The sequence below is a fragment of the Gopherus flavomarginatus genome, chromosome 5 (genome assembly GCF_025201925.1).
Source record: "Gopherus flavomarginatus isolate rGopFla2 chromosome 5, rGopFla2.mat.asm, whole genome shotgun sequence".
Classification (NCBI taxonomy): Eukaryota; Metazoa; Chordata; order Testudines; family Testudinidae; genus Gopherus; species Gopherus flavomarginatus.
The window spans coordinates 36,728,404-36,742,926 of record NC_066621.1 but is presented as its reverse complement, the minus strand read 5'-3'; the positions used below and the strand labels follow the sequence as shown (position 1 = coordinate 36,742,926).

The 14,523-nt window shown below is 50.2% G+C and overlaps 1 protein-coding gene across 1 annotated transcript in view; it reads right to left on the bottom strand.

Annotated features, from left to right (window-relative positions):
- Positions 1 to 14,523, bottom strand: part of LOC127052582 (membrane-spanning 4-domains subfamily A member 15-like) — a 43,721-nt gene that overhangs the window by 9,488 nt on the left and 19,710 nt on the right. The window contains exons 4-5 of the mRNA XM_050956411.1: positions 10,866 to 10,985; positions 9,001 to 9,057 (exon numbers count right to left, since the gene is read on the bottom strand). Of these exons, the coding sequence (XP_050812368.1) occupies positions 9,001 to 9,057; positions 10,866 to 10,985 (177 nt within the window). The remainder of the gene's footprint in view (positions 1 to 9,000; positions 9,058 to 10,865; positions 10,986 to 14,523) is intronic.

The following is a 14,523-nucleotide window of genomic DNA, read 5'->3' as shown; positions in this document are numbered from 1 at the left end:
AGTAGTAAATAGTTATAAAAGTATAGTTAGTTAATTCTTGTTTGTAAATAGTTGTAAATACTTATTAGCGGGTTTGGGCCATAGCCCTTCCCGGCACCCGGCACCGGGCCCATGCCTGGTTCACCGGGCTTCAAACAATGCTCGGCCTGTAAGAAGCCGATGCCGACCAGCGATCCCCACGACGCTTGCCTAAAGTGCCTGGGGCAATCGCACATTTCGGACAAGTGCTGCATTTGCAAGGCTTTTAAGCCTAGGACAAAAAAGGAGAGGGACCAGAGATTAAGGACTCTCCTTATGGAAGCGGCACTGAACCCGGTAACTTCGACGCAGACTGTCGCCTCTACACTGGCACCGGATCGCGCCGGCACCGGAAAGAAACCCCGGCACCATCCTTCCCTGGCACCGGGACCCGAAGCAAGGCCCTCGAAGTCTGCGACTCCATCCAGGCAGACTCGAGTGGAGCGCCCGGCACCTACCTCGGCCGCGGCACCACCAGCAGGGATCCCGTCGACTCTGGGCCCTGAGGGTCTGTCGAGTCCGGTCCCTCCTAGCTCCCCCATAAGATCTGGGGTTGAGCTATTGGTCCCATCGACGCCGGAGACTTTCGCTTCGGCACGGGACCTGATCGCTCTTACAGAGCCAACCCAGCCTCAACCCCCGGTACCCCCGGTGCGGGTTGTATCCAGAGGCAAGCTGACGACGATGAGAGCGCCGTCTCAGGACTCACCCAGCCGGCACCGATAGCTGTCAAGGTCCCGACACCGTGGACGCTCTCGCTCCCGGCGCCACTCGCAGTCCCGGCACCGCTCCCCTCGGAGGTACCGGTCGCACTCGCGGCGCCGGTCATCCTCCAAACAGTCCCGGTCTGGATCAAGTCACTGCTACCGGCACCAGGACTCTAGGAGCCGTTCCCGTCGGCGATCAACTCCCCGGTCGACCTCCCGGCACTGAGCTGGTGGCAGGTCCCGGTCCCGATCGGCCTCCCGGCACCGAGTCGGAGGCAGGTCCTGGTCCCGATCCCGGCACCGAGTCGGAGGCAGGCCCCGGTCCTGATCCCGGCACCGGTATGATGCTCGGTACCGGTCCCCGGCACCGAGAACATCTTCGGCGTCAGGACTAAGGGATCCCTACCAGCCACGTTCGGCCCCTCCATGGCCTTCCAGACAGCCGTCTGTCTCGTCACAGACAGACAGTGTATATGCGCTGGACACAGACAGACACGCAGCCCTCTTTCAGGACCCTCCTCCGCAGGACCAGGAACCGCAGCAGTGGGGGTTCTGGACACCCTGGGCGTACCACCAAGCCCAGGGCCCTCAACAACTTCCTCCTCAGCCTGCAACGGCTGAGCGCAGGGCGCCGGAGGCATCGCTGTCTCGCCCCTCTCCCTCTCTGGAAGGGGAGGACAGGTCCAACCAGCAGGACCCTGAGCTCCCTCCAGAGTCAGAGGTGTGGGTTCAGACAGAGCCCCCCGTGGATGCTCTTTTGCCAGGGGTCTCCTCATCATCCTCTCCCAATGAGGCAGTGGCAGGCACATCTTCCACCAGCCCTCCCCCACTCGACCTCAGGGCGCACCAGGACCTCCTCAGGAGCGTACCGCAGAACTTAAACCTGCAAGCTGAGGAGGTCTCCGAGATCGAAGATCCCGTGGTGAGCATCCTCTCGGCAGATGCTCCCACCAGGGTCGCCCTGCCCTTTATTAGGACTATCCAGGCCAACGCCAATACCATCTGGCAGTCGCCGGCCTCCATCCCTCCTGCTGCACGAGGCGTGGAGCGTAAATACATGGCTCCCTCCAGGGGTTATGAGTACCTCCGTGTTCACCCGACACCGTGCTCCCTCGTAGTGCAGTCGGTGAATGAGAGGGAGCGTCACGGACAAGAGGCCCCAGCACCCAAGTCCAAGTAGGCGAGGCGTATGGACCTCCTAGACCGCAAGGTCTATTCGGCGGGTGCCCTCCAGCTCAGGGTCTCCAACCAACAAGCCCTCCTTAGCCGCTACGCCTATAACTCCTGGGTGGCAGCGGATAAGTTTAAGGAGCTGTTGCCACAGGATGCGCATCAAGAATTTGCGGCAATTCTTGACGAGGGCAAGAAGGTCGCAAGGACCTCGTTGCAGGCCTCCTTGGACGCAGCAGACTCAGCCGCTCGAACCTTCGCCTCAGGGGTTACAATGTGCCGCATCTCCTGGCTTCAGGTTTCTGGCCTTCCACTGGAGCTCCAATATACCATCCAGGACCTCCCGTTCGAAGGTCAGGGCCTGTTCTCGGAGAAGACAGACCCCGGGCTAAAAAGCCTGAAGGACAATCGGGTCATCATGCGCTCCCTAGGGATGCACACGCCCGGGACACAGCGCAGACCCTTCCGGCCGCAACAACAGCAGCAGCGCCGGCCGTATCCCCAGTTCCGCCAGCGGCAGGACCTCAATAGGCGCCGTGGCAGAAATGGCAGGCGCAGACAGTCAGGCAACCAAGGGGGACAGAACCAGGGCTCCTTCAAAGCCCCACCTGGGCCCAAACCTTCGTTTTGAAAGTGCACCCGAGGGCACGGTACCAGTTTCCCCCATGGATCCTTCTCCCCCATTTTCCAACCGCCTTTCGTTTTTCCTCCAGGCGTGGACCCAAATAACATCCGACCACTGGGTCTTACGCACTGTGCAGACGGGATACCGTCTGCAGTTTACGTCTTACCCTCCCTCCCGCCCCCCACCCTCGTCCCTCTTCAGGGACCCCTTTCACGAGCAATTCCTCTGCCAGGAGGTGCAGACGCTCCTCGACAAAGGAGCCATAGAGGCGGTTCCGGAGAACGAGAAGGGCAAGGGGTTTTATTCCCGCTACTTTCTGATCCCCAAGGCCAATGGAGGCCTCAGACCTATCCTCGACCTGCGGGAACTCAACAAACATATGGTGAAGTTGAAGTTCCGCATGGTATCCCTGGGGACCATTATCCCGTCTCTGGATCCTGGAGACTGGTACGCCGCCCTCGACATGCAGGACGCTTACTTTCATATCGCCATATTGCCGCAACACAGATGTTTCCTTCGGTTCGTGGTCGACCGCCATCATTACCAATTTGCGGTCCTCCCGTTTGGCCTCTCCACGGCCACGAGGGTATTCACGAAATGCATGGCAGTCGTCGTCGCATATCTTCGGTGCAGTCGCATTCACGTTCCCTTACCTCGACGACTGGCTGGTTCGAGGCACATCAGAGCTGCAGGTCCGCAACCATGTCCACAGGATCAGCGGACTCTTTGCTACCTTGGGCCTCATTATCAACGTGGACAAGTCCACTCTGCTCCCCACGCAGAGGGAAGAGTTCATCGGGGCCGTTCTGGACTCCACCTTGGCCAGGGCCCTTCTGCCGTTGCCCAGGTTCCAGTCACTGTCGGCCATCATTCAATGCTTGCAGGCGGCCCTCCTGACCTCTATAAGGACATGCCTAACCCTCTTAGGTCACATGGCGGCCTGCACATTTGTGACAGGTTATGCGCAGCTCCGCATGAGGCCTCTCCAATCTTGGCTCATCGCGCAGTACCGGCCGACCAGACATTCGCTGGACACAGTTATCACCATCCCCCAGGGAGTACTGGATTCCCTCCGGTGGTGGCTAGACCAGTCCATCGTGTGTGCGGGGCTCCCGTTTCATCCGCCCCAACCCTTGGTATCCCTAACAACGGATGCCTCAGACCTGGGCTGGGGGGCCCACCTCGGAACGCTGAGGACACAGAGCCTGTGGTCCCCTCAGGAAGTTGACCTCCACATCAACATACGGGAGTTGAGAGCGGTCCGTCTTGCTTGTCAAGCGTTCTCCCATCAGCTTCGAGGTCGCTGTGTCGCGGTATTCACCGACAACACGATGACCATGTACTATGTCAACAAGCAGGGCGGCACGAGATCCTCTTCCCTATGTCAGGAGGCGATGAGGCTCTGGGACTTTTGTATAGCCCACTCCATTCACCTCACGGCTTCCTTCCTCCCCGGAGTACGGAACACGCTGGCAGACCGCCTGAGCAGATCCTTCCTCTCACACGAGTGGTCCCTTTGCCCGGACGTTGCTCTCTCACTCTTCCAGAGGTGGGGTTGTCCCCGGGTGGACCTCTGCGTGTCCAGGGTGAACAGGAAATGCCAGGCGTTCTGCTCCTTTCAGGGCCGGGAGCCCGGGTCGGTAGCGGACGCCTTCCTTATCCCGTGGATGGCCCACTTGTTCTACGCGTTCCCTCCGTTCCCGCTGGTCCACAAGGTCCTTCTGAAGGTGCGCAGGGACTGGGCCCGCGTGATTATGATAGCTCCAGCGTGGCCCAGGCAACACTGGTACCCCATGTTGCTGGACCTGGCCATAGCCGACCCAGTCCCCCTGCCCCTTCACCTGGACCTGATCACCCAGGACCACGGCAGGCTCTGTCACCCGGACCTCCAGTCGCTGCACCTCACGGCATGGCTCCTGAGTGGCTGACCAGGTCCGAATTACGCTGCTCTACCCCGGTATGTGAAGTACTCCTGGGCAGCAGAAAGCCTTCCACCAGAGCGACGTACTCGGCCAAGTGGAAGCGTTTCTCCTGTTGGTGCACGGAGAGGGGTTTCCTCCCTATGGAGGTTTCTGTCGCCAATATTTTAGATTACATCTGGTCCCTCAAGCAGCAGGGCCTGGCGATATCGTCCCTTCGGGTTCACCTGGCGGCTATCTCCACCTTTCATCCGGGTGGGGATGGCCGCTCGGTTTTCTCTCACCCGACGGTGACTAGATTCCTGAAGGGACTAGAACATCTCTACCCGCAGGTCTGACCCCCTACCCCTACCTGGGATCTCAACCTGGTTCTGGATCAGCTCATGGGTCCTCCTTTTGAGCCGTTAGCAACTTGCTCCCTGCTCTATCTCTCCTGGAAGACTGCCTTTCTAGTGGCCATCACCTCAGCTAGACGGGTGTCGGAACTCCGGGCCCTCACGGAAGATCCCCCGTATACTGTCTTCCATAAAGACAAGGTGAAGCTGAGACCGCACCCTGCCTTTCTCCCCAAGGTGGTCTCAGCCTTTCACGTCAACCAGGAGATCTTCCTCCCCGTCTTTTTCCTGAAGCCTCATTCGTCACGTAGGGAGCAACAACTCCACTCGCTTGATGTCCGTCGGGCTCTCGCGTTTTATATGGAGAGGACCAAACTGTTCCACAAATCCCCCCAGCTTTTCGTAGAAGTAGCAGACCAAATCAAGGGGCTTCCCATTTCCTCACAGAGGATATCCTCGTGGGTAACGTCCTGTATCAGGACCTGCTATGACTTGGCTCACATCCCTACCGGCCGTGTGACTGCGCACTCTACCGGGGCGCAGGCATCATCACTGGCTTTCCTCGCCCGCGTGCCCATCCAAGAGATCTGTCAGGCAGCAACCTGGTCATCGGTCCACACCTTCGCTTCCCACTATGCCCTGGTCCAGCAGTCCAGAGATGACGCGGCCTTCGGCTCTGCAGTGCTCCATGCCGCGACTTCTCGCTCCGACCCCACCGCCTAGGTAAGACTTGGGATTCACCTAACTGGAATGGATATGAGCAATATCTCGAAGAAGAAAAGACGGTTACTCACCTTTGTAACTGTTGTTCTTTGAGATGTGTTGCTCATATCCATTCCATACCCGCCCTCCTTCCACACTGTCGGAGTAGCCGGCAAGAAGGAACTGAGGAGCGGGTGGGCCGGCAGGGGTATATATCGAGCGCCATGGCAGCGCCACTCTAGGGGACAACCAGCCGGCCCACTGGAGTTGCTAGGGTAAAAAGTTTCCGACGAACGTGCACGCGCGGCGCGCACACCTAACTGGAATGGATATGAGCAACACATCTCGAAGAACAACAGTTACAAAGGTGAGTAACCGTCTTTTCAGAGTTGGGAGGGAACCCTGATACAAGCCTATCACACTTTAGAAGTTCACTTATCAGAACCACAGCAATAAACCATAGCAATTGGGTATTGCAGTCCTTAGTCACCTGCAAAGCCTGCCAATATGTAGCTAATATATTTCCGGGAGTGTCTCATTGTTATCAGAGTATGGCTGATGGGGTGAATTACACAATGTGTCTTTCCACTTAGAAAAGACTGTTCCTACTATGCAGATAAAAGAAAATAGCAGAGCTGGTTGCAATGTTCAAAATTTCATTGACATGAATGTTTTTGGGGAGGAGGAATGGTGAAAAAATTTCTGCAACATTTTTCATTTATTCCTCTTCTTTTGATCTGCTGTAGGTCTCACTTCAGGAAAGCACTTAAACATGTGCTTAATTTTAGCACATCCTAAAGTCTCACAGATACTTAGTGCTCTGCTCCATAGGGGCCTCACTGGAAGTCCCTTTCTCTTTACTATTTTGAATATATTTCTGGCTACTTTAATTCTTCTAAATTTCCTCTTTTTTTGCAGACTCCCTGGACCCTTTGTCTTTCTTTTGTTCCCTGGTAGCCTGGCTCCCTTTTCAGCAGCTGTTTGCAGCTCTACTTTCTTAGGCCTGGTCTACACTACGCGTTTAAACCGATTTTACAGCGTTAAACCGATTTAACGCTGCACTCGTCCACACAACGAGGCCCTTTAAATCGACATAAAGGGCTCTTTAAACCAGTTTCTATACTCCTCCTCGACGAGAGGAGTAGCGCTGAAATCGGTATTACCATATCGGATTAGGGTTAGTGTGGCCGCAAATCGACGGTATTGGCCTCTGGGCGGTATCCCACTGTGCACCATTGTGACCGCTCTGGACAGCAATCTGAACTCAGATGCAGTGGCCAGGTAGACAGGAAAAGCCCCGCAAACTTTTGAATTTCATTTCCTGTTTGCCCAGCGTGGAGCTCTGATCAGCACAGGTGGCGATGCAGTCCAAAATCCAAAAAGAGCTCCAGCATGGACCTTAAGGTTGATACTGGATCTGACTGCTGTATGGGGAGACAAATCTGTTCTATCAGAGCTCCGTTACAGAAGATGAAATGCCAAAACATTTGAAAAAAGTCTCCAGGCTATGATACAGAGTCCATAGCACAGTGCTGCGTGACAAGCGTAATGGAAAGCCAAAGAATCAAATGGACTCTCATGGAGGGAGGGAGGAGGTACTGAGGACTCCAGCTATCCCACAGACCCCAGCAGTCTCCGAAAAGTATTTGCATTCTTGACTGAGCTCCCAATGCCTGTAGGGTCAAACACATTGTCCGGGGTGGTTCAGGGTATAGCTCGTTAATTTACCCCCTCCCCCCCTCCGTGAAAGAAAAGGGAAAAAAATCATTTCTTGACTTTTTTCAATGTCACCCTATGTCTACTGAATGCTGCTGGTAGACGCAATGCTGCAGCAGTGAACAGCAGTATCCTCTCCTCTCCCGTCCCTGGTGGCAGATGGTACAATATGACTGCTATCTGTTGTCATCATCAGCCTGTGAGTGCTCCTGGCTGGCCTCAGGTGAGGTCGGCCAGGGGTGCCTGGGTAAAAATAGGAATGACTCCTGGTCATTCCCAGTTGATGGCACAGAATGGCTGGTAACCGTCTTCATCATAGCGACTGGGGGCTGAGCTCCATCAGCCCCCTCCCTTTCATGTGTAAAGAAAAGATTCTGTACTGCCTGGACTATCATAGCATTGGGATGCTGGGCTCCTCTCCCCCGCACCTTTTAATGTCCTGCCTGGACTATCATAGCAGCTGGAGGCTGCCTCCCGCTCATTTTATGTCACTAACAAGTCACTGTTTCTTATTCCTGCATTCTTTATTACTTCATCACACAAATGGGGGGACACTGCATCAGTAGCCCAGGAGGGTTGGGGGAGCAGGGAAGCAACGGGTGGGGTTCTTGCAGGGGCACCCCCTAGAGTGGCATGTAGCTCATCATTTCTGCGGGATCTGACATGGAGCGGCTGTGTTCTCTGGTACACTTGCACCATATTCTAGGCAGGACTGACTCTATTTTTAGATACCATAAAGGAGGAATTGACTGGGGCAGTCATTCCCATTTTTGTCTTTGTGCCCCCAGCCAACCTCAGCCAGGGGCACCCATGACAGCAGCAGATGGTACAGAACAACTGATAACCATCATCTTATTACCAATTTACAATGGCATTGCAGACAGTACAGAACAACTGATAACCATCTCTGCTATCTTGCAAAGGCAAATGAATGCTGCTGTGTAGCGCTGCAGTACCGCCTCTGTTAGCAACATCTAGTAGACATACAGTGACAGTAAAAAAAAGCTGAACAGGCTCCATGGTTGCCATGCTATGACGTCTACCAGAGCAATCCAGGGAAAAAGGGCACGAAATGATTGTCTGCTGTTGCTTTCACGGAGGAAGGAATGAGTGACGACATTTACCCAGAATCACCCGCGACACTGTTTTTGCACCATCATGCATTGGGGTCTCAACCCAGAATTCCAATGGGTGGGGGAGACTGTGGGAACTATGGGATAGCTATGGGATAGCTACCCACAGTGCAACGCTCCAGAAATCGACGCTAGCCTCGGACCATGGACGCACACCACCGAATTAATGTGCTTAGTGTGGCCGCATGCACTCGACTTTATACAATCTGTTTTACAAAACTGGTTTATGTAAAATCAGAATAATCCCGTAGTGTAGACATACCCTTACTTTCTACATTTCTTTACTATTGGGCTCCTAATTGAGGTTTATTAGTCAATAGAAAAATTGAAGGTAGTTGTTGGGCCACAAGCTGCTGCTAAAAATACTGAGGCAGACAGCAGGGAGTCATTTAAAATATCCCCTTTTCTCTTTCAGCTCCCTATTTTTCTCTTCCATCTTCCTCTCCAACACGTGTTCCAGCACAAGTTCGTTCAATAAATGATATTACTTCACCCACCTTCTCCCTTTTGAACATTCCTTTTCCATGCTCTTGATCAACAAGCTCTCTGCTCTCTCATCAGCAACTCTCTTCCTCGATAGTGCCCTGGGTGAAGCAGAGCTAACTCTGAGAATCTCCCCACCCACTCCCCCCAGCCCAGTTAGGAAAGGAAAGGGAACATTCTCTAGAAACTTACCAGACAGATGTTGCCACGATTCTCAGCTGCAACCGAGAGGGATCCAGAAATGACGAACTGCCCAGGAAAGAGAAAACCATCATTCACACTTCACACTTACAAGAATGATCACTCCTCCGAGACAGGCTGTATGTGATGGAAGCAAAGGGAAAGAATGACACACTTCCTTCAGCAGGGGCAGTCATAATAATTATATCAAGTGTTGGAGAGCAGTTTCCATCTAATAATGCTGCCATCCAGGTTCATCTAAATCCAGTTAAGGTGGCACCCGTGTCATAATCCTTCCCCCCCAGAGTCTCCTCCTCTTCTCTCCTCCTTCTGAGTTCTTGCTCCTTTTTGACAACTGAACTTGATCTTCTCCCCATAAACAGAGCAATGAGTGGATGGTCCTGAGAAGAGCTCAGGAAGTCACCAGGTTCCTTACCCCACCTTCCACTCAGTGCAGCTGTGCCATCCCCTGCCTATGTCTCTGCCTATGGAGATTGTATAGTACTTCCATCACCATGGTATATGAGCATCTCCACATCTCAAGCCTGACCTGCAGTACCCCCAGCTGTTCCAGTGCTGTCCTCCTCAGACTTCTAGCTGTGCTAACATGTCTCAGTCCAGACCTGCAGTGCCCCCCTGCTGTCACCTCCACACTCTGTTTTCTATGGTGGATCAGTCACCATTTTTACTTGACAGTTGAATGGTCCCTGGTTTGGAATCTGGCAGGAGATTTGTCCACCAAGGTTTTTCCCCTCCCTCCATTCAAGGCAGACAAACCCTAATAAGGCCCAGTTCAGCCAAGGGTGTTGCAAAGGGATGGAGACCTGAGCCTTGACCTCACCTTAGTAAGCTAGAAGGGCTCAGTCAGTGACCTCACAAAGGCCTGGGCCTTGACATCAGCCAAGTAGGCAGAAGTGCTGAGCCAATGACTTCACGAATGTCTGAGTGCCAACATCAGCCCAGCAGAGAGGCTAAGGCAGGGACTTCACAGAAGCTTGGCCCTTAACACCAGCTCAACAGGACAGTTTTGGTGAACAGGGTGTGCAGATTGTCAAAATGCTAGGATACTGGACATGTAGAACAGACAAAGTTGGTAGCAGGGGTTGTGAGAGTGGCATTCAGGGTTGATAGCTGGTGGAAGGCACCTGTCTTTCAAGCGCGTGTGGGAGGGTTTTATTGGGGGACTAAGGTGGCATGTGGGGAAGGATTTTTGATGCCTAGCCTGGGGCACTGCTTGCTGCAGGACAGCAAACTAATGATCCGCTCAGCGATGGCAGGAAATGGGTCAGCACATTAGATGGGCCAATGATCTACCAAGTGACAGGAGGAAGTGTGACAGCAGACTAAGTGCCAGTTTGGATGGACTAATGTTCTACTATATTCCAGTCGAATGACATCTGCTGCAGGTTCCTGAGTGGACCACTCGCTGCCTCTTTGCCTTTGTGGGTTTCTTTTGGTAAAGAGGTACTAGGTATTTGTTACTTATCAATGACCATAGCTACAGTCTGCATTGTCTCTTGATACGTAGAACAAGTTTGAAGTAAATGGGGAAGAATCTTGAGATCTGGATTCTATATCGAGTGCTAACACAATTCAACTGCATTACCTTGGGTGACTCCACTAGCCCCTTGGTGCCTCAGGTTTCCCATCTGTAAAATGGGGAAAATAATATCTAACTCACTAGTGTTTTATTAGGTTTAGTTCACTTATGTTTAGAAAGTGCAATAAGATACCGGAAGTGTCTGTCTTGTCCTCTGTTTATCTTATGTGTATCGCTATAGGCTTCATATATCAGCACAGCATTAATCATAGACAATAATTAAATATCCATGTGGCCATGCTATCATTCCATAGATGCTTCCATTTATTCTACTCACAAAAAGTCCTCCCCAGAAGGGGTACCCTCCAAGAATGGAGATGGAAACGTAGTATTCGACGAAAACTGCAGACACACCCCCAAAGCCAATGTGCATCAGCCCAGTCAGGATCTGGATGGCCTGTAGGAAGAGAATGGGGCAGCAAAAACGAGCCAATTCCTTGCCATCTTGTGAAAGAGCGATGCACAATGTCCTGAGCAGAGCTAATCATAAATTGGAATTTCCATCCTGTGGGAAATTCTGGTCTTTTGACAGCTGTTTAATTCAAATTCTGAAAAAACTGAAACATTTCATTTCAGTTTGTCAAACCAATTTAAAATATTTCATTTAGGCTTGGTTAACGCTGGACTGAGTCTGCCTGAGTGAGTGCGTTGCCTTAGGGGAATTGTAGTTGGGGTGCCTCGTGCCCCCATTCTCTTCTATGGGCTAGACTTCCTAGCTGGACTACATTTACATTTGTGGAATCATGGGACTCCCATGAGATCCCATAGTGCTTCAGTAAAAGAGAAGACCGCAGTGTAATTTGCAACAGGGAGCCAGTCTTATAGGGAGGAATGAGGCCACCATTTGAACTCAAGGTTTTGTAGCAGCTCAGGTGGATGCAGTTTAAATGTCAAACTGAACTGAGGGGAAACATTTCAGTTCAGTTTGACAAACTGAAGTACTTTGATTTGGGAAGTCTCAACCCAAAACAAAATATTTTGTTTTTGATTTTCTCAATGGAAAATTTTGATTTTGTGGAAACTACATTTCCCACTGAAAAAATGTGGTTCCCCTAATGACCTCCTCAACAGTGACAGGAATCACACCAAAGAATGAATCAGAGAATCAAATCTGTATCAGCTTCGAAGGCTTTGCTCTCACCAACAGAAGCTGGTCCAATAAATAAAAGATATTACCTTACCTACTTTGTCTCTCTAATATCCTGAGACCAACACAGTTACAATACTGAATATAATAATGGAAGATATCAAATTTGCTGTCTGAAGTGGAAACTCCACAACAAGAAGAAAAAGGAAAAAAAAACCTGAAGAGTGACATCTACTTACTTACCAAATTCAAGACAGAAAATATCATCCACAGATGTCTCACTATCATAACCCTCTGGCCACTACATATAATTCCAAACATGCTGAACAGCTCTTCAGAAGAACTTCAGAAAAACTAAGGAACCATTTATTGCACCTCATATATTGCAGAACGGAGCATCTCAAACAAGAACTCATCACATGCTCCCATACTGGAAGAAAAAACAAAACAAAAACACTAGGGAAGTTACCTGGAAATCATGAAAAATCCAAAACTGACAAAGAAATCTGACGACAGGCATCCAAACTAAAAACAAAATGTAGAACCAACTACACTTACTCCACAACCCCCAGAATACCACCTCTGGGAGAAATCAATGCACCAGTACCCACAACACTGATAATACACAACAGATGAACATCATCATTTTATCAAGACTACCCCTAACTGCAGCTGAATTATCTGTACTCTCTAAGGGACTGAACTTCTTCCCTACCACAGAACACGATATCATACTAACATGTAGAGAACTAGAAGAATTCTTCTGCTGACTCCACCTCAAAGAATTATTTCACAATGACAACACCACTCATAATTACTACCTCCCCATCAATAATAATTAAAAAAAAAAAGAATCATCTGACTGGACACCACAGAACAGACAAAAATACACTCTTCTTGATTACATTGATTGCTTCAAAAAAGAATTGACTATGAAATCCTCAACAACCCTAACATCCACCACAATCTCTCTACTGCCAGGAGGACAACCATACAGTCCCAGAAATCTAACCAGAGAGTGATCCAGCCAAAAAACAAAGGGGTTGCCATCATAATCCTCAACTATGATGACTACATTGATGAAGCCAACTGACAACTCTCCGACACCACCTACTATGAAGAACTCAAATAAGACCCCACACCACAATTTACCCAGGAATGTAAGGATATCACCTCATCCTTCCCCAAACAGCTCCAAGAGAATCTCTACAAACTCATCTCCCATGTACCCAACCCAGGGAACTTCTACCTGCTTCCCAAGATACACAAACAATGGAACCCAAGCAGACATATCATATCTGGTCACAGCACTCTTACTGAGGAAGTATAGGGACTCATAGAAACCATCCTCAAACCACTCACCACACAAAGGGTCAGCTTCCTCCAGGATACAACCGACTTCCTCCACAAACTCCGCAACATCAACAACCTCCTTTAGAAACCACCCTTGCCAATATGGATGTCACCTCCCAATACACCAACATCCCTCACAGTGACAGCAAAGCTGCCTGACTCAAATATTTACAAGACAATGGACGACCCTCAGATACCTACTACAAGCACATTGCCAAACTCATCCATTTCACCCTCACCCATATTATTTTTACATTCAACAACCAACACTTTGTCCAAACCTTAACAACATCCATGGGTATTAGGATGACTCCCCAGTATGCTAAACTTTTCATGGGCCATGTTGAAGAAGAATTTCTGGACAAATGCACCACAAAACCAATGATATACTTGAGCTACATTGATGATATTTTCATCCTCTGGACAAACGACCTAAACTCCTTCATATATTTCCGCCACAACTTCAACACCCTTCATCTGTCTGTTAAACTCTCTCCCATACCAGCATCAGCTTCCTGGACACCGTGATCAGCTTCAACACTGGAACCCTACAGACAACTGGAACCCTACAGACAACAAGAAACCCAAGGATCACTACATCTACCCCTCTGAACAAATTCCCTGTTGGGAGAATAAACTCCACTGAAAGAAATGAGGCTGGCATTATATACACCAGCAGAGATTTTGGACCATGTCTTTTGAGCCAGAGGAGCCCAAATGTTGCAACAAGATAATTCAAATAGGCCCCTTCTCAGGACTCTGGTGGTCTTAACTAACAAAGGTTAAGGGTTCATTTGATCACAATTTATAAGCACCTCTGTGGGGAAATAAAATTTAGTACCAGGCTTTTCAATCTAGCAGACAAAGGTCTAGCAAATCCAATCGCTGGAAGTTGAAGCTAGACAAATTTGGACTGGAAATAAGGTGAAAATGTTTAACACTGAAGATAACTAGCCATTGGAACAATTTACCAAGAGTTGTGGTGTATTCTCCATCACTAGCAATTTTTAAATCAAGACTGGATGCTTTTCTAAAAGATATGCTTGAATTCAAACAGGAATTAATCCAGAGATGTTCTCTGGTCTATGGTTCTCTGGCCTAGGTCAGACTAAATGATCCCAGTGGTCCCTAGTGGTCTTAAAAGCAATAATCTATCAACTCATTTATTTATTTATATAATTGTAAATAAACAACCAATCATGGGCTTATCCACGTAGACTGATGGATAGAAGTTGTAGATTGGTTTATTTCACTAGTAGTTCAAGGCTGAATGGAATCAGCTCTGCACTGCAGTAACTAGAAGAGGGACCCTTGGTTTGAACTGTTCCTTCTAAGATCAGATCCTCGGTCGGTGTGAATTAGCACAATGGAGCTATACTGATTTATAATAGTTAAATAGCCATCTCCTCCTCCCCAATATGGGGCTGTTTCATTCCATTAGTTACAGAAACAGCTGGTTTATAATCCTTTCCCTCACTTTTTCTTCTTTGCTTGA